This window comes from Penicillium oxalicum, chromosome II (genome assembly GCF_001723175.1).
Source record: "Penicillium oxalicum strain HP7-1 chromosome II, whole genome shotgun sequence".
Classification (NCBI taxonomy): domain Eukaryota; kingdom Fungi; phylum Ascomycota; class Eurotiomycetes; order Eurotiales; family Aspergillaceae; genus Penicillium; species Penicillium oxalicum.
Window position 1 is genome coordinate 1,411,044 of NC_064651.1, and position 18,633 is coordinate 1,429,676.

An 18,633-nucleotide genomic window follows, 5' to 3' on the forward strand; every position below is an offset into this window, starting at 1 on the left:
TTCAGCGTTTGATATAATTCGTCTCCCATGGAAAGCGTCAACCCTATCAATTTCGCATTGATTTCGACTCGAATTGAACACAAATTTCACATATGTAATGTCAGCACCTGATGTATCGAAACGGGTGCTCTTCTTGCACAAAAGGTTGGAATACTTCGGTGAAGCCCGCATCCCAGATCGGGGCATCCGGGTACACATCTGTTTGGATGGGACCCCCCATCGCGTGCTCCAAGTGCTACCGAGCCCGATACCTCGATCAAAGATGAATTTGCTCAATGTATATACAACGGGTGGGACAGGTTATCAAGTGAGCGACTCACCCAGCCAGCCAGGGCACAAAAATGCTTTGTAGACATTCAATCGATCAAACGTGTTTCAGAGGGCACCCTCCATCCCAATGATCTTACAAGAAGAATGGGGAGAATTACGGATTGGGCAAATCGAGACGAGTACAATCATATATTTGTCTCCCAATGGACCCGAGCGTAGACTCCTCTCTATAGCTCGCTCCCACGCAGGGTCAATTCACGCTTCATAGGTTGAGCTTCATTGATGATTCAAATCAGACTCCAGAGAGTACCTGGTAGTAAAGCCTTATGTGCCATTCCTCCAGATTGAAAGAAAAAGACAGGCGCTGAGTCGCGAGCTGCTTCAAAATTTGAAATCCATCTCAATACCCTTAGCGGAGACCAGCAAGGCGACGACCTTGCACCTCTCCCAATGCACGGCTTCCGCTCACAAAGGCGACGACGCTTACCAGTGCCGCGGCCGGCAGAAGCTGGAACAAGTTCCAAGACGTATAGTAGAGGAAGAACAGGCCCTCAAATGAGAACAACGAGCCGAGGAAGACGAAATGGGGGAGGGGGGCCGACTTCATAGCGGTAGGGAGGTGGCCAAGGTTGGCGCCGAGGAAGAGCCACTTTTGAGACAAGGCAAATAGTCAGTAGGGTCCACGATGCTCAATTTGACGACGGACTCACCATAATGGCCAAAACAGGCAAGGTAGCAGCAACCGCAGCTGTGAATGCCAGTGTGATAACAATTGGAGGGTTGGAGGGAGAGTCCTTGAAGATATGGTGGATCTCAGGGAGCTTGCCGTAGCGCGAAGTCTCCGTGGTGGGGAGAGGAACGTTTGCGTCCCGTTCGATCTTCAGCTTGAAGACCGACGAGTCATAGCCTTCAGATTCACCAAAAGATCCAATGACCACATGGGCATCGATGGGTTCCGCGAGGGAGAGAAACTGGACCGGTAGCTCTTTCTGGGTCTGATTATCGTGTTAGCGCAATTCATTGAGCTTAGGATTGTACCAACGCACCAGCTCCACACGAGCTTTCCCGCTCTCCTTCACTGTGAATGGATATGATACATCCAGACCACTCTTCTCATCCTTCAACATCAGGAATGCCTGGTGGGGTCTCTTTGAGGAGCTCCCCTCCTTCGTAGTCAAGATGACGCGTAGGGAGTCAACATTGGTGAACGCAATGGGCTTCGACAGCGGCTTCTTCGAGTCAAGTCTGGGTAGGCAAAACCATTAGCATCCGCATTCTTTTCTACTTCAGTCTTGTGAATGTCAATGGCGACTTACGGTTCTTTAAAACCGCCATTGATTCCAGAGCCTTTTGCTTGAATTGCCACGGTGGCATCTGCGAATCCCCACGCCGACGTAGCCGCGGCGGGCAGAGCTGCTGACACAAGCAGGCAGAGAGGGAAAGTGGCCCGCCACAAATGCATTATGAGACAACAGAATAAAAACACGAGGAATTGTACAAGAAAGGAGAGAAACACCTCGGAACTCTGGGGCGGAGCTGTTGCAGTTGCTATCGGAGTTGCAGAATGAAGGCGGACAGCGGCCGAGGCCGATAAGCACGGATGAGCCTGGGCCAGATTAGCCCTAATTTCTTTTCTGCCCCGACTTCACGTCCCCTCGAGTCTGCATCGATCAGAACGGGCTGGTCCTGCGCCCAAGGGCCGTTTATTACCGTCTCAGTCGACCTTTCACTTGATCTACTCCCAGTCGAAGGGTGTTTGGGTTGTAAGAGGAGCCAGAAAGAGCCCAGTCTGGTGAGTGTTTGCTATCGGTGAACCTAGGCTGCCCGCGCCCTAACCCCAACTCCGCGCGGGCTTGCCCTTTTGCGACACTTGGAGAGCTTCAAACATCCACGCTCTTGGGAATATCGCCTGATCTTCGGATCTTCGGATCTTTTCTGATGCTGTCAAAGTCAAGAAACCTGGCCCGGGAAGGGCGTGGGAGAAGCAGCCTAGTCTACATAAGCCCTGTCGCCCTTCTCGCTTCTCTGATCTACCATCGTTTTCCACCTTTTCCGAGACTGACATCTGAATTCACTCTGGCAGGTAACCACTCAAGATGCCTCCCAAAAAGGGCAGTCGCAAGTCGATGCCTGCTCAAGTCAATCATGACACGCCCTCACTAGTACCCTCCCGACGTTCTCGAAGAATTTCTCTTGCAGCGCCGGCTACAAATACTTCTGATGACTCCCCCAAGACTTCCGTGGTTGCTTCTGCCACCGGAGCAGAGTCTGGGCCATCTCTCAACATCCACTTTTACACTCCCAAAACCCCCAAGACTCCCTCCACACCGCAATCACCCTCACATACGCCATCTCAGGCTTCCACAAACTCTCCCGACGTAACGTCAACACGTCGAAGCACATTCAAGCCTCGTCCCTCTCGACTTTCGTCCGTTTTCCCACCCTCTTCGGAGACTCCGCAATCGGTTCAAAGTAATCGCCGGACTCGTCGTACAGCTGCGCTTGAAACTCCCCAGTCCGTTTACTCGGATTACGACATGTCTGAATCCTTTGGCTCAACTGGGTGGACCTACAGCCAGTACATGGGCGGTAATGGCATGGACGGTGCATCTGATCCCCGCCCCTCCCCCAGTATTTCATCTATGGGCACCAGAACTTCGATGCGCGTGCGGAAACCGACGGTCAAAGCCCTGGAATCAATGCAATCTCAACAAAAGGCTCAATCACGAAGCCTGAAAAAGGAAACCTCCAGTTCAAACGTTAATAACTCTGCTCCGGATGCCTCTTCTGAAGCCTCGCCAGCTTCACGTTCTCCTGTTCATTCTGGTCCCAGCTCTGCCGCTTTCCCTGCCTCTGCCTCAAAGAATTCCTCTGGCACAACCACACGCTTCCCCAAACTCACCTTTAAGAACGGTCTTAAACCCGCCACCAGAGCCGCATCCACAAGAAAAGTGATCGCGGGCCCTGCCGCTCAGCCAAAGAGTGACCACAAAGACAACCAAGCAGCCACTAAGTCATCCCCCCAAGTGCCAGGTCGCATTGGCAAGAAAGACAAGAACGTGGCCAAGTGTTCTCTTCGCCGCATCCAGACCACTGTTGGCCGTACGGGCCAAAAGCTGTATGAGCTAGCCATGCTCGCTCTGGGGACCGACTTCATGAGTCCGCCCGACCCGGATCAATTTCTTCAAGATGTGCGTGCCGCCCATAGTGAGAGGTTGGGGTTGAACAAGCAGACGGAATCCTGTGAAAATCAGCCTGAAAATGGTGATACCTCCGCCGCAGGAAATGTAGAGCAAGTAGCTGCAGACGTTCAGTCCAAGGACAAAGCGGTACTCAAACTGTCCCTTTCCGCACCTCCATTCATCGATGAGGAGAACTGGGCTCATACGGGTCGCATCAATGACCATGGTGAAGAGCTGGTCTTGATGCCTCCCAATTACACCCTCGATCGCGCTCCTCATACATATGGAGACCGGTCACTTCCTTATCCTCCCATCCGAGCTCGCCCGGAGATCCAGGCGATGACTGACGACACCATCGGCTACCCGCCTCGAATTGGCGAGCGCAACTCCCCCTTTGACATTGCGAGCAAGTCGCAAATAAACGACGTCAATAAGGGGGCGGGAAAGAAGGCGGTCCCGCGCAGCGGGCCGGTGCGGAAAGGTGGCCGAAAGCGTCGCATTGCAGAAGCTGACAGTCCGGATAACCATGCGGTCTCGCCTGCGGCTCCTGGCTCGGAGAATAGACAGCGAGCCCAAAAAAGGCGTAAAGAAGAGACTAACGCTTCTGCGTCTGCATCAACAAAGCAGGCGGCACGCCAGACCCCTGTCGTCAGATCGGGAAAGGCGAAGGCTCACGTGAAGGCGCATGCCTCTTTTCCACGGGAGGCAGAAACACCGTCATCAAAGGTGCAGCGTCTTCGTATCACAGTCAAGCCACAGGGTACAAAGGATGCAGTGAAGGAGGAGGAGGAGAAGGAGGAGAAAGAGGAGGAGCAGAAGGAAGAGGCACCCGAGTTGCAGGAGTCTCATTCACAGCCTTCGGCTGGCCGAAGTCGCCAGAAAGCCAGTGGTCCTTCATCACGGGTCAAGTCCGCCCAGAAGCTGACCAAGTCAAAGGGTAAGCAAAGAGGAGCAGCCCTGCTTGACGCAGAGGATGTGGGGGATGCTCCAGCATCACCTACCACACGAACAGGGACTGCAGACTCTTCGAGCCGCGAGCAGCCCGCAAAAGCCCAGCGAAGCTCGCGGGGACGAGGTTCAGGCCGGAAGAAGGCTTGAGACCGAGCAATGGTATTTCCCACATCTGCAGAAGATCCTACCGAGTGGCAAAAATGATAGCTGCCATCATGTCTCAGTGTATTCGTTCACTATCTGCTTGCATGCTCGTGGGTTCATCTCTGTATCCGCGTCTGTCCTCCTCGGGGTTGCCCTTCTCACTATCTTCTACAGCCAGTCTGTGAGCAAGTGCACGCCAGAACTAATGGCAAAATGATGTGAAACTCGTATCGCTTTTTAAAGACAACTCGATTTTCTGACGACAGCGATGCGACTTAGTGGTGTTTGACCCCTTTTCATGCACATGTTATCCTTTCCTTTGACTCACCTTCTCCTTTGCAACTACTCTCTCTGCGGACTTTCATAATGGAGAACTATGGTGTGGCCTTGCTTTTTCCTTTCGGGCAACATGTTCTATATTCGTGTGAAGCGAATCTTTTGTTCACTCAACATTTCTCTACTGAGCGTTCACGCCGCCTGCATCTAGCATTGCGTGACTTTGTGATACCCAGCTTTATGTAATTTGTGGTTTGAAATACTATATGACGTTCGATGACAGTGGTAGAGACTCTCTGATATAATGCTTTAGATTCTTCCGTATTTAAATCGATAATTTATTTGTACAGTAGCACTGTGAAACTCCTACTAAGGGTTGACATGGTTGAGTTATGCCTCTGGAGCTAATTTCTGCCTGAGGCGTCTAGTTTTAATTCCTCCGCTATCAAACCGAGGGAGCCTTTTCCACGTCAATCCTACGCCGTCACCCTCGAGTTCAGTTTCAAAAAAACAGTGCACCGTCATCATGGCCCCAAATCCACACTCTAAACTTCGCCCGGTGCAAAAGCCTCCTGTCAACGTACGCCCGCCAGCACCACTGCCACGACCGGCGGCTCGCCCGTCAAATCCTGCCGATATCCGCAACACCAAGGAGTACAAGGTTGCAGCGCGACGGTGAGTCTTTTTTTTTAATGCGCATCTGGAGTTCCTACAGTATTCGATCAAAAGGATCCTTGTCTTTCGCAAATTCTTTCAAAATGTCCACTTTCTCTCTGAATGGTGATAAAAGAAGACCCTTGGTTCAAGTAACATTATCCTAATTATCCTCTAGATGGCTATCTTCAATTGTCGCATTGCCCATTGTGATTTATACGTCTTGGATTCTGTACGAGCGTGGTAAGTCTGAACTGGATGGTCCCTGTTGTTTAACAATCTTCATTCTTCAAGTTTTTCCTTTTTATCTCCATTAAAAAAAGAGAGAGAGAGAAAGAAGTTCAGGGCCTGGCGCTGGCTTTTTTTCTCCGATAGGTCACTTTTTAAATCTAACGGATGATTGATGACTCTAGTTTATGGGAATAAGAGCCCAAAGAGATTGGTTCTACCACAGCCACCGCGGCAGGATCCGTCTGAATCCGCGACTGCGTCTTCATCGTCATCATCTACTTCATCATGAGCGCTTCCATGTTTGAGTAGGGTGAGGAGGAGAACCCGGTTATTGACGTCCTATCAGTGGACTGTTGGGGGCTTTCCTCGAGCTATAAGTATATGGCACAATGCATTGGTTGTTTTTTTTTATTCTGTTTTGTTTATTAGATACTGGGGTCCGGGTCCTAAAATCTCCAAGCCTTGGGTACTTTTTGTTTGGAAAATGGATTTTATGAACTGAATTCAGCGTTCATTCTCATTACGATGGATATCTCTTGGTCTCGCGCTTGAAACCTGCATCATTGAAAAAGAAAACAAGAAAAAGAGCATCGGCTTCGCATCCAACCATGCAGAAACAGGGTTCCTTAGCCGTCAAGGCTAGAATCAAGAAGTCACTCTGGCTGTGAGGGTGCAAAAACCTCAGGACCGGCCATATCGAATCAGTTCCAATCTAGAGAGACCCAGGTGATCACCCAGCTACTCCCTGAACAGGCAGGTGGTAGTCTGATCCTGCCGAGGGCAGCATACCAGACGCCGAACCACTGCTGACACTGGGAGGCTTTGCACTCCGTTCGCGCATCCTTCTCCCTTCCATAAGCCCCCGCAGACCTCGCTTCTGTAAACCGATGACGCTGCTCAGGTCACCGGTCCAGATCTCACGCTCGGGCCGAAGCTGGGCGTCGGTGTCTCGGCGATGATGGGCGCGTGATGCGGTGCGACTCTCGCTGTCGCTCACGAATTCCGAATCGGACTGGCTGAAGCTAGCGCTAGACACAGATGTCGCGGTGCTGGGGTCGCTGATGGAATCGTCACGTTCGCGACGCATGCGGGAGCGGCTGCGGGATCGGGAGAGGTTGGTGTTGATGCGCAGCGCGGGTAGCCCTCGAGTAATGCCGGCGAGGTCATTGCTGCTGCTGGATGCGGAGGGAGCCGTGATTCCACCGTGCTCGGTGTCGGAAGAGTCGGAGGCCAGGAGCACACTGTGCTGAGAGTTGGTGCCACCTTGACTGGGAGCCTGGCGGCTGCTGTTGACTCCGTTCAAGGCTTCCAAGGTGCCGCCAAGTCCACCTGTGAACCCTGTACCACGACCGCCTCCTGCTGCCATTGCAGCAGCGTTGAAGATGGCAGCGGCATTGCGTCCATCTAGGACTTGGTGTAAACGTTCCACGGTGGCTTCAAGGAGACCGTCTATCTGGTATGGACGGGCGATTTGAAGAAGAGAACACAAAATCTGCGGGGTACACAGGGATGAGCCGAGGGGCGGTAGGGAGGAGGTATAGAGGTATTGTACGAGAACTTGAAGGGTGAGAATAGTGTGTGGAAGGTAGAGCACACGTGGTCGCGACGTGGGCGCAAGGCTGTGAGCAGAGGGAGCCTCCAAGTTCTCGAGAAGAGCCTTGGAGGGCACCGCCGAGTTAACTAGGGTGGTGGCATTCGAATAGGTGCTGTGAGGCCCCAATGAAGGAGTGATGGTGATGCTGGAATTTCGACTGGGTGGCACATGAGCCAGACGACGGGTCATCACATCCGCGGCGCCGCTGTCGGAGGATTCCCTGAGAAGCTGAATGAAATAGGGTCCCCATCGGCGAGCGAGAATGCGTGAGTTCACAGGCAGCCGTTCACCACCGACGGCTTGCAGCTCCATATCCGACATTTCCTGCAATGAGAGTGCCAGTCTACCCAGCTCATCTGATGCTGCAGATAATGGCCGCCCGCTCATCGTCAGCTGCGACAGCTTCTGCTGCAGAGATGCTGGCACCGAGGGGGCACTGTAGGATTTATATCCAGACGTGGAAGCGGTCTCTAATGGGTTGTTATAGAGACCAAAGGCCTCCAGTTCGACCAAACAGATGTGCGAGAAGTTGATTCGTCGGTGGTTATAATCTTCCACCAAGCTGCGTTTCCGATGCCCAAGAATCACAAAGGCGCTACGACGCGGCCACAGAATGCCACGATTCCAACTACCGTGACCAAAGACCGATCCACCCGCGTCGATGCGGCCCCAGGTCAGCGTCTTCAGGTCAAGCGCCCAGAGCGCGTATTCTTGCTTGGAAGAGGTGAGGTACGTGCCGCTCACGACGAAGTGGCCATTGATGATACCGCCGTTGGGGAAGCGTAGCCCCGGTGGTGATGCCTGGGCGGGCATCGGTCGCTCGACAAGGCGTCCGTCCGGCAGACGCACCTGCAGCTCTAGTTTCACGTCCAAAAAGTTATAGTTGGAGTAGATCAGCATTGGACAGCCGGGTAAATCACTCTTCTCAACCGGCTCATGCGTTTCACGATTGGGAGCCGCCGAGCCGATCTCGGAGACGTCCATGCCCACGAGGGGAGCAACCACACTGCGATAGGCACCGCAGCTGCGGCCCAATGGGCTTGTATTCGTCCATTTCAGACTGCGCAGGTTGAAGACACTGATCTGCTCAATGTAGTGATTTGAGCTGTCTTGCCCACCAACCACGACCATCTCCGCCCCGCCAAATCCATCGATATCGACGCCGATCGAGCCTTGGTGTGGCGTCGCCGATTCGGGATTGTGGTGGATTGCTGACAGTGGTGCACTCGCCGAGGTGAACGAGGCGCTGGATGGTAAAATTGTCGCACAGTGTGCGTATCGGCCTTGCGGCGACTCATGGGCGGCCACGCGCGTCCATGTTCGCGAAGGAACGTCGAAGATGTGGATATCCGACATCACCACCACCTCGGACTGGCTTTCGGGCCCGGACGCCCCAGGATTGGCAGGGTCCCTCGGTGTTGTCGGCGCGGGCGACATGCCTCCATAACATACTAGCTTATTATCTCCGAGCGCACATACACTGTGGAAGTATCGAGCCGGGGGGATATCCCCGGTCGGTTCGACCCGCGCCCAATGGCGCCGGATGAGGTCTAACTCGTATAGATCCGAGGTCAACTGCGGGCGACTGCGAGAGAGGATGCGACCGCCAAAGACGTACAGCTTGTCGCCCAGGATCGTCGTCGTCGCGCCCACAAGAGGAGGAGGTTCCTTGCCGGTGGTCCTGCGCAGATTGCAGACAAGGCCGGACAAGTTGATCGGGCCGTTTGCCGACTGTTGCTGAAACGAGGGCGATGCACCCTGCGCCGAGGGCTCGTGGACGGTATCCATATATCCGAGACTCGACTGGCTTCTCGACATCATGTTGGGATGAATGACGGTGGCACACCACCGAAGCTCGCGCAAGAACTATGGTCGCGAGCAGCTAGTAGTGCCACTGCCTGACAGCTGTGCGGAAGCGCCCCCTTTTTCTTTTTTTCCCCCTCTTGGCCGTGCGGTGTCTGGCCGGGCGGGTTGTCCTCACTCGGGTAGCGGTACGAGGCGAGACTGGCGACAACCCTAAGGCCCAAGAGCGTGAAATGATGGAGCCAGAGATCTTCCACGGATCGTATGGGTGTGACCCGGGCTGAGCGTGTGGTGTTGTGGGAGGTTAGGGAGGAGAGGAGAGTTTGAGGATGATGCTTCCCCGGCCGTTGAAAGGCAGGCCGGTTTGGAGACACGGTCGGCGATCAAGCCGTTATCAAGATTGAGGGTCCCAAAGAGCGATCCAGCTTGACGGACCAATCTTGAGGTGGAAAGGGGAACGTCTTTTGCGCTGTGTACGCAGGATCATAAGATCGGCATAAAAAAAAGGCGGTCTCCCCTCAGTTTTCTGGTGAGCGGGGGGAATTGGTGAACACACGTCGATTTAGTTGGACCGGTCTAGTCTACTCAATGGTCAGTACACGTTGATGTACCAGCCCCACAATATGACCAGAGCCCTTGGGATGTCAGATCAAGACAAGAGGCTGTAGGATTCTATCTGATCTTTGGCAACGAGATTGCTGTGCTACACAATACAGGTGCATGACTACATCACCGCATAAGGGATTGCATAATGCATGGAGCCAGGTATTGAGTGACCATGCGAGCCCCTTTACTGTTTTGCTGTTCCATGAATTGTTCTAGAAAACGCACATCCACCCCCGGCTCTGCCCGCGCCCAGCCAATCGCGGTGGACACGGCATGCTTCTCTTTTGGGCAGGGTCCACTTGCATCAATCCGCGCGAAGCTGGACCGTTGCCGGCATTCTTGACGGCAAAGATTGAGTGGAAGTTATCTACTAGGCAAAGAAGCCAGCTCTCAGTTCGGATCATCTTATTGTTTATTGGAAAAATCAAATTGATGGTATCAGATTAAGTCTACCCAAAGACCCGGATGGGAATTTCAGGAGGACAGATTAAGCAAACAGGCTCTAGAGGGATCTCATCTTTGTTCGTTTCACATTATCAAAAAGAAGTCAAGTCGGAAAGGAGTGCCGTCTAGTGGTTGGGGTCCTTGGTGAATCGGAGGTAGGGCTTCACCTCGCGGATTTCACCAAACTTGGCCTTGGCATCCGCGGTAGAGACGGGAGGGGGGATGACCACGTCGTCACCGGGCAGCCAGTTGATCGGGGTGGTGACGCCGTGCTTCTCAGTAGTCTGGAGAGCATCGATGACACGGAGCACCTCGGCAGTGTTGCGGCCGGTGGACGCGGGGTAGGTCATGATCAGACGGATCTTCTTCGCAGGGTCGATGATGAAGACTGAGCGGATGGTCAGGGCCATGCCCTTGGAGTCGACATTGGTGGTGTCCTGGTAGTCGACCATGTCATACAGGTAGGCCACCTTGCGCTCAGGGTCGGAGATGATGGGGAACTTGAGCTGCGAGCCAGTCACCTCATCGATATCCTTGATCCAGCGGTGGTGAGACTCGACGTGGTTGGCACTCAGACCGATCAGCTGGACACCGCGGGCAGTGAACTCGGGCTCCAACTTGGCGAAGGCACCGAGCTCGGTGGTGCAGATGGGGGTGAAGTCATCGGGGTGGGAGAAGAGAATGGTCCACTTGTCTCCAATGAAGTTGTGGAAGTTGATGGGACCGTTAGAGGTCTCGGCATCGAAGTTGGGGGCGGTAGAGCCCAGACGAAGGCTGTCGTGAGGGACCAGAGGTTAGCAAAGTGATGGAGAGAGGAGCCAACAAAAATCATCCAGCTCGAGCAGCATCGAGGACACTGGACACTCCAGCGTCACGGAGTGGGAGTATACATACGGAGCACGTTCGGCAGCCATTGTAAATCAGGGAAGGAGAATGAGAGGTCAATTTTTGAGATAAACAAAGAGAACAAAGAGTAATGGAGAAAATGATGAAAGACGCCTGGGCGAGCCAGCGGTTCAAATAGCCCTCACCCCGCCGGCTTCCCCGCGAGGACACGCATGTTTCCCCCTCCATCGTCCGTTCGATGATCGACTTACCTCATCCGGATGGGTCTATCACGCAATATCTCACCGCCTGGAGGCAGAACGGTGCGGATTGGCCAATCGGCTACCAGTTGGGAGCTGCTATCGTCTGCGGTGTTCCTGATGTCGCTTGGCTTGATCCCTTCTGGCGATTGACTACCCTTTCGTGACTGTTCGGGTACCTGAGGAATCGATCCCATTCCATTCTGTCCATGAGGTCAATCGGCTATCATCTCATAATTCAGCTGCCAGGGTTCGATCCTGTCAGCGCTGCTATCGAGTTGCTACGGGCAAAGGCCATCCTATGTAGAGACAAGAATTCCATCGACTCTGTCTCAGATCAGTGACTTGGCGACCCATCTCTTATGTGTTGGCAACCCTGATCTTGTGCCAGTGAAGTCCTAGTTGCTCAGTCGTGGCGGAATGGCGCAATATCTGTTTGGATCACCATCCTTCGGGAAGTCCCCACCTGCCCCTCGCGGCATCTGATGCACTGAACCGCTGCTTGCTTGCATACCGAAATCGAGTTATAGTTTAAAAAGGCATCGCGGGACACATCACTGTGTGCTAGACATCTACGGCCTGGCAGTTGACACCATGCAAGAGAGAGTAGGAGTTGTTGAAGTCACGGACTTCAAAGAAGTTCCAACATTGGCTTGCTTTTACACTAGAGATCTCCCACCCATAGGACTGGTAGAACAGGACCCGTCCCTGTGATCTGGTAACCCAGTTCCACTATGAAAGGCGAATCGCGGGAAAGATGATTGAAGAATAATTCTTCCATGTTGATCGGCTATCCAAGAGCAGATAAGAGATGATTGGAATTCAGCCGGGGGCGCGATTATCAATATCGAGCGTACGAGAGATGAAATGTATATCTGATGCTTGATAAGCTCGCTCGATTCGGATTGAAAAGCGGGTACCGGCACCTGGCCGGTTGTATCTCCAGTACTCAGGAAATATCTTGAATTAAAGTCCGTTCATGCCTTTCAAGTAGGTTCATCCTCTATTCCGTGGGAACATGGCTCTCAAGCCCGTGGTACATTTCGTGGGCTCAAATATTCATAATGTAGCTGAGGTTTGAAGCTTCCGGAATTCTTTGAAAATGGCTGCAAATTGATCTCATGGTTTCTCAGTGTCAGCGGCCTTTTGCCAAGGGCAATCGATCTCATTTACTCTCAAAGGTCAGCACACTATGAAGAAAGCTTGTCAAACACCATTTGTATGACTAAGATGATGGCACACACTTTGATCTACCTCATTCTAGGTGGACGCCTTCATGAACTCGATTGAGCCACCTTTTCTAGTTGGTGCGTACATATGCACAACACGCTTGGTACCTATTTAGTACACACAGTACGTAGATCAGATCAACTAGCATCGACACCCGCCTGCATCACCGGGCGGATTGAAAGGACAACGGGTCCAATCGATGTCAAAAACAAGCAATCTCTATATATTTCAATTGATTGTCGTTGTAGTGATTCTAGGAAAATGGGCGGGTTGGACTGCATCAGGTTCAACTTAGTCCTGTGGGGTTACATCAGATGAGCTCCATCAGGTAGCCCCCTGAATTGTCCACATAAATAGTCAAGCTCGTGTCACGTGGAGCGATCGATGGACCCACAAGCGCGTCTAGCATCAGCTCAACTGGTGATAGCTTCTTCCAACGGTCTCAATTGTCTGGTGTATTGCCTTCTTCCTTCTGTTAGTTGAATCATCAGAAGAAAATAGTCTGCTGCTTTGGGAACGCTGATTGTGCGGTTTGCATTTGACGGTATCGCAATCGTACGATTCTGCGCGTCCTGAAGATTGTTTACTTTCCAGTATCGCGCCAGCAGACGTCTCTTGCGTGCAGATCCCAGTCCACAATGTCAGACGATGACACTGGCAGTCCGTCAAAGCAAATCCAGAAAGACATGTCTGGCTCGTTTGTATCCAAAAAGGATACCCCTGTGGTAAGCGCAACATGTGGAAGTTGCTCGTCTCGCATCAACGCGCTCATGGAGCGATCGTGAAATAATCTGGTCTTCCCTGACTCGAATTGCTCCCCAAATAGACCGAGACTAGTCCGCAGACTGGAGAGAAGAGAAAGCGGGGTCGACCACGCAAGACACCGGAGGAACCATCTAAATCGTCCGATGAACCAAAGCGCGGACGTGGACGTCCACGAAAAGTCCTCTCTGAAGCAGAAATCGCAGCAGCCGCGGCGGCGGCTGCATCGCCCGGGATCAAGCGAGGGCGTGGACGCCCTCGCAAGGAACCAGGTGAGCCAGACCTTTTCTTTTGTGTTTCGCATGGTTGTTTCGCATGGTCAGGATCAAGACACTAACAGGTCATGGTCTCTTTAGGCGCCACTGTAGCTCAACCATCCACAACACCCAAGAAGGATGGCCGCGGGCGCCCTCGCAAGGAATCCGGCAAGTCTCAATGAGAAATCAGTCTAGGTCGTTATACATGCGCTAATTTGAACTCGGCGACTAGCCGCAACAACCGATACACCCTCTACGGAACCTAAGAAGAAAGACGGCCGCGGCCGTCCACGCAAAAATCCAGGTGGGTGTTGGACCGGGACCTTTGCGCAAGCAGCAGACTACTCGGTACGGAACTGATCCAGTCTCTTTGCAAGCACTAGTAGCACCTCCATCCACGACTCCGAAAAGAGGTCGCGGACGTCCTCGCAAGAGCATACCCGCCGATGAACTTGCCGCAGACATGGATTCCAAGAACAAGAAGCCATTGGGGGAAGAAGGGACAACACATGAGCCTGTTCGTGAAAGCACGCCTCTAGAAGATACCGGTCGCTCGTATTGGCTGATGAAGGCAGAGCCCGAATCTCGTCTAGAGAAGGGGGTCGATGTCAAGTTCTCGATCGATGATCTGGCTGCGGCGAAGGAACCGGAACCGTGGGATGGTGCGTCAGGCTGAGATGTCCCAAATTGTGCCGGAAGACAGTGACTAACCATTTACAGGCGTTCGGAACCCTGTTGGTAAGATCTGCGTCGAGTGAAATTCCTCGCTCTCGGGATCGTCTTGGCTAATGGACATCACCAGCCCGTAACATCATGAAAGAGATGAAGCAGGGAGACTATGCCTTTTTTTACCACTCCAACTGCAAAGTACCCGGGGTGGTTGGGATAATGGAGATTGTGGGAGAACATTCCATTGATGGTGCGTGTGGCCTTTTGTAGCAACAGCTGCCCCCCCTGGCCTTTGACACGCTACTGACCTGTCGGTTCTCGCAGAGTCTGCATTTGATCCCAAGCATCCATATTACGACGCCAAATCCATACGCTCTGCTCCCAAGTGGGTGGTAGTGCATGTGGAGTTCCGACGGAAATTTGACAACCCAGTGACTTTGGCCGATCTCAAACTTCATGCCCAGCCTGGCAAGGCACTGGAAAACCTCCAGACTTTGAAGCAATCCCGACTGAGTGTCTCTTCGGTCACTCCAGCACAGTGGAAGTATATTCTCGAATTGGCGGGAGTAGACGTTCGAACCAATGTTTAGGAGCCCCGCATTTGCGTGGGGATCAGAGAGCGATGGCCGCGCTAATTGGGGCTTTTTCTTTCTACCTTTTGACGTAGCTTGTTGATATTTGTATTTTTTTTTCTTCTGGGCGAGGATGGCGGGCGTATTGAATGATTATCCTCTTTGTCCAACTCGTCTTCCATCTGGCCTGGCAATTGGGACCGCCATGCACACTCCACCTCCAGATTGTAAATTTCTCACATTTTTGCTTACAACCCTGATGCAGACCTCGGGATTGGCATACGTTCACATCATTGCAGATCCCCTTCATCCCGGCGGGCACGAGTCGCGTAGCCGTATGTTCCGCGTATATACGCGATTCCAATTCAATAGGCCCTGCATCTACTGCCGCGCAGGAAGAGGGGAAGGACGTAAGCTCACTCATAATTGGAGGCTTCCGCCGAGACCCCATCCAGACATCTTAGCAAAGAAGAGAGCGAGAGATGGGAGCTTCTGCCTGGCGAAGGAATCACCCACAGAGATTCGAGAGAGAGAAAAAAAAGATATCCCACCTGCCATTGGTATGCGGTGCTGAGAGTCTGGCGCGGTCGGACTGGGCTGGATTTCTGCATCTCGGACCTGCATGGATTATGCGGAACCCCTGCGATGCTGGACGTCTCCAAATCTCGCGAATTCCGCACTCCAGACTGTTACCGCAGTGCCTCGGTCCACCCCGCCTCCAGCGCAATGGAGATGACTTTCACTGCATAACTTTTTCGTTGGTCCACCGTCTCAGCTGGTTGGCCACGAAGAGTAAGTGCAGCCGACATGACCACAGAAGAACACCGTCGATTCACCAGTCGCAGACCAGGCGGTGGATCCCAGCGAGCGGAGATTCCGCCATCGTTCGACAGCCTTCGTGATCGCCAGGCGGGGGTGGCAGTTAAGCTTGTCGTGCTGCTGGTTGGGAGGCTCTTCCTTTAAAGGTACCATTTTCCCCTCACCTGACTGCAATATGTTGGTGTCTCTCAAATCCCCCTCATCACGCTACTTTCAATCTTCCTTTCAATCGGTCTTTCGTGTCTTGCGGAATCCATCATCCCCGCCGTCGCGCCATTTCCATTGCTCCGCCATCATGTCCGACCTTTCCGTCCAACTGACGGCCCCGAACGGGCGCTCCTACACGCAGCCCACTGGTCTCTTCATCAATAACGAATTCGTAGCCTCCAAGGCCGGCGAGAAGATCGCATCAATCAATCCCTCGTAGGTTTTGATCCAATCCTTGTCAAGTGAGCCTTGTCACGGCGACATGATTCGCATCTCACTCCCCGCGAGTTTTCTGACCCGTTGGACAGTGACGAGAGCGAGATCACCTCGGTACATGCTGCTGGTGAGGAGGATGTGAAGATTGCCGTGGCAGCGGCCCGCAAGGCCTTGAAAGATCCGTCGTGGAAGCAACTACCAGCCACTGACCGTGGTCGGTTGATGTTGAAGCTCGCCGACTTGATTGAGCAGCACAAGGAGACTTTGGCTACCATCGAGACGTGGGATAACGGTAGGTCGAACGGTTTACTGCGTGGGGGCTGTCCCGAAATTTGATTCACTGACGTCCATTGCTCAAACAGGCAAGCCGTATCAGGTTTCGCTGAATGACGACCTCGGTGAAGTCACCAACACCCTGCGATATTACGCCGGCTGGGCCGACAAGGTCCACGGCCAGACTATTGGCACCTTTCCTCAAAAGTTCGCCTACACTTTGCGTCAGCCCATCGGTGTCGTTGGACAGATTATCCCATGGAATTTCCCTCTTGCGATGGCCGCCTGGAAACTCGGACCTGCCCTTGCGTGCGGCAACACGATCGTGATGAAGGCTGCTGAGCAAACGCCCCTCAGCATCCTGTATCTCGCCACATTGATTAAGGAGGCCGGATTCCCTCCCGGTGTGATCAACATCCTCAACGGTCACGGTCGTGTCGCCGGCGCCGCCCTGGTGCAGCACCCGGACGTGGACAAGGTTGCCTTTACGGGATCCACCGCGACTGGCCGTGAAATCATGAAGATGGCCGCCGGTACCTTGAAGAACATTACTCTCGAGACTGGTGGCAAGTCACCGCTTGTCGTTTTCGAGGACGCGGATCTCGAGCAGGCCGCCAAGTGGGCTCATATCGGTATCATGTACAACCAAGGCCAAGTCTGCACCTCTACCTCTCGCATCCTGGTGCATGACTCGATCTACGACAAGTTTGTTGAGCGCTTCAAGGAGGTCGTCAAGACGACCAGCAAGGTCGGCGACCCCTTCAAAGATGAGACCTTCCAGGGTCCGCAGGTCACCAAGGCTCAGTATGAGCGGGTGCTTTCTTACATTGAGTCTGGAAAGTCTGAGGGCGCCACTTTGGCCGCTGGTGGTGAGGCATACAAGAACGTCGGTGATGGCCGCGGCTTCTTCATCACCCCCACAATCTTCACTAATGTCAAGGATCACATGCGCATCTACCGCGAGGAGGTCTTTGGTCCTTTTGTCGTGATTACCAGCTTCACCACCGAAGACGAGGCTGTCACCCGGGCCAACGACACCACCTACGGTCTGGGTGCCGCCGTGTTCACTCGTGACATTGAGCGTGCTCACCGTGTTGCCGCAGATATCGAGGCCGGCATGGTCTGGATCAATAGCAGCAACGACAGTGACTTCCGGGTGCCGTTCGGCGGTGTTAAGCAGAGTGGAATTGGCCGCGAGCTTGGCGAGGCTGGCCTCGACGCGTACTCGCAGGTCAAGGCTGTCCATGTGAACATGGGAAGCCGTCTGTAAGATCAATAGAAATGCCCTGTCATGTGCGCATGGATTATGTGTATTTAGGGAAGCAATCCTCTGGGGCTTCTCTGTATTTATAAGAATACGACAGATTCTAATGTGAGGCTGGTCATCATTCAGGTAGCATTCAAATTACTTGCTCTCGGTTTTGAGTCCTTGCCAGTCATGTGGAGAAGTCTTGCGTAGAGACTGTTTGGTCCGTATTTACAAGAGGAGATGCCTGTATTTCTATATACCATTGCGGTCTCAATTTCTATCTTATGCTTCTCACCATTTTCTTCGATGTGTTCTCATGTGTTCGACACACCTCCTGGAAGCTTAGCGTATAATAGATTGCAGAGACGGGAGATGTGTCTTGTGTTTCAACTCAAATCCTCCATGTATCCATTATATTACTTTCAATCTTACCCATTCTCCATCTTTTTCTGTCTCAATCCACCTCCTTTTTACCCCTTTTTTTGGTTTGTTTCACTCCCGAAGCCGTCACCTACACCGACTCGTTTGGATTGTGCTGTTAAGCACCTACAGAAATAAATGTCCAGCATGGAAATAGTTGGTATATGGAACGTTACTAGCATCGTCAGATGGTTCTCTGCAAAATGCATCGCCGACCTTCTTAGCTCCACAGGGCAAACTTATCAACGACTCGTTATTGTCTGGAAAGACTCCATTTGGACTGATAATTATCTATCCATGTAGATTCAACCCTTTTCCAACATCTCGTGCTCACTCAGCCTTGAATCTTGAGATCAGCCCGGATAACCGGGCAGCTTCACGCCACCGTAGAAATACCAAGGAATCGGCCCTTGAACGACCCTCCGACAAATAGAGACTCCCAGATCAATCTACCACCATGTTCTGCGAGCAGCCCGACACACTGACCTGGTCCCTACATACACCAGTAAAGTTTGAATTCTTGCGTGCGTATATGTACATGCATGCATGCAAGCCCAGTATATACTCCAATTTGAAGCCACAGGTAATCGATTACCTTCTCCGCAGCGCAGCGTGAACCCGGAAAGTATGTTTCTCACTTCGTTCGCATCACCAGCCTCGATCGATGCATTGGGTAAGATGGCTGCATGTAGGGAGCCGTTCATCGGACCAAGTTAGGC

General features: G+C 52.8%; 7 protein-coding genes across 7 annotated transcripts; 4 read left to right on the forward strand and 3 right to left on the reverse strand.

Annotated features, from left to right (window-relative positions):
* Positions 1 to 679: 679 nt before the first annotated feature.
* POX_b02393 (uncharacterized protein) lies at positions 680 to 1,732 on the reverse strand (the record flags this gene model as incomplete). Its single annotated transcript, XM_050111307.1, has 4 exons — positions 680 to 919; positions 981 to 1,265; positions 1,317 to 1,515; positions 1,587 to 1,732. 4 exons carry the CDS (start codon positions 1,730 to 1,732, stop codon positions 680 to 682), a joined length of 870 nt encoding a protein of 289 aa, XP_049971653.1.
* A 634-nt stretch (positions 1,733 to 2,366) lies between these two features.
* Positions 2,367 to 4,550, forward strand: POX_b02394 (uncharacterized protein; the record flags this gene model as incomplete). Its single annotated transcript, XM_050111308.1, has 1 exon — positions 2,367 to 4,550. The coding sequence occupies one exon, from the start codon at positions 2,367 to 2,369 to the stop codon at positions 4,548 to 4,550; it is 2,184 nt and encodes a 727-aa protein (XP_049971654.1).
* Positions 4,551 to 5,349: 799 nt separating this feature from the next.
* POX_b02395 (uncharacterized protein) lies at positions 5,350 to 5,997 on the forward strand (the record flags this gene model as incomplete). Its single annotated transcript, XM_050111309.1, has 3 exons — positions 5,350 to 5,498; positions 5,656 to 5,720; positions 5,891 to 5,997. 3 exons carry the CDS (start codon positions 5,350 to 5,352, stop codon positions 5,995 to 5,997), a joined length of 321 nt encoding a protein of 106 aa, XP_049971655.1.
* Positions 5,998 to 6,438: 441 nt separating this feature from the next.
* On the reverse strand, positions 6,439 to 9,120 carry POX_b02396 (uncharacterized protein; the record flags this gene model as incomplete). Its single annotated transcript, XM_050111310.1, has 1 exon — positions 6,439 to 9,120. The coding sequence occupies one exon, from the start codon at positions 9,118 to 9,120 to the stop codon at positions 6,439 to 6,441; it is 2,682 nt and encodes an 893-aa protein (XP_049971656.1).
* A 1,160-nt stretch (positions 9,121 to 10,280) lies between these two features.
* Positions 10,281 to 11,069, reverse strand: POX_b02397 (Peroxiredoxin PRX1; the record flags this gene model as incomplete). The annotated part of the gene is made up of 2 exons (XM_050111311.1): positions 10,281 to 10,929; positions 11,050 to 11,069. The coding sequence occupies 2 exons, from the start codon at positions 11,067 to 11,069 to the stop codon at positions 10,281 to 10,283; spliced, it is 669 nt and encodes a 222-aa protein (XP_049971657.1).
* Positions 11,070 to 13,108: 2,039 nt separating this feature from the next.
* POX_b02398 (Thymocyte nuclear protein 1) lies at positions 13,109 to 14,748 on the forward strand (the record flags this gene model as incomplete). The annotated part of the gene is made up of 7 exons (XM_050111312.1): positions 13,109 to 13,195; positions 13,297 to 13,504; positions 13,722 to 13,793; positions 13,855 to 14,151; positions 14,210 to 14,227; positions 14,292 to 14,408; positions 14,483 to 14,748. The coding sequence occupies 7 exons, from the start codon at positions 13,109 to 13,111 to the stop codon at positions 14,746 to 14,748; spliced, it is 1,065 nt and encodes a 354-aa protein (XP_049971658.1).
* A 1,096-nt stretch (positions 14,749 to 15,844) lies between these two features.
* On the forward strand, positions 15,845 to 17,515 carry POX_b02399 (putative aldehyde dehydrogenase-like protein; the record flags this gene model as incomplete). The annotated part of the gene is made up of 3 exons (XM_050111313.1): positions 15,845 to 15,972; positions 16,065 to 16,264; positions 16,335 to 17,515. The coding sequence occupies 3 exons, from the start codon at positions 15,845 to 15,847 to the stop codon at positions 17,513 to 17,515; spliced, it is 1,509 nt and encodes a 502-aa protein (XP_049971659.1).
* Positions 17,516 to 18,633: the final 1,118 nt, after the last annotated feature.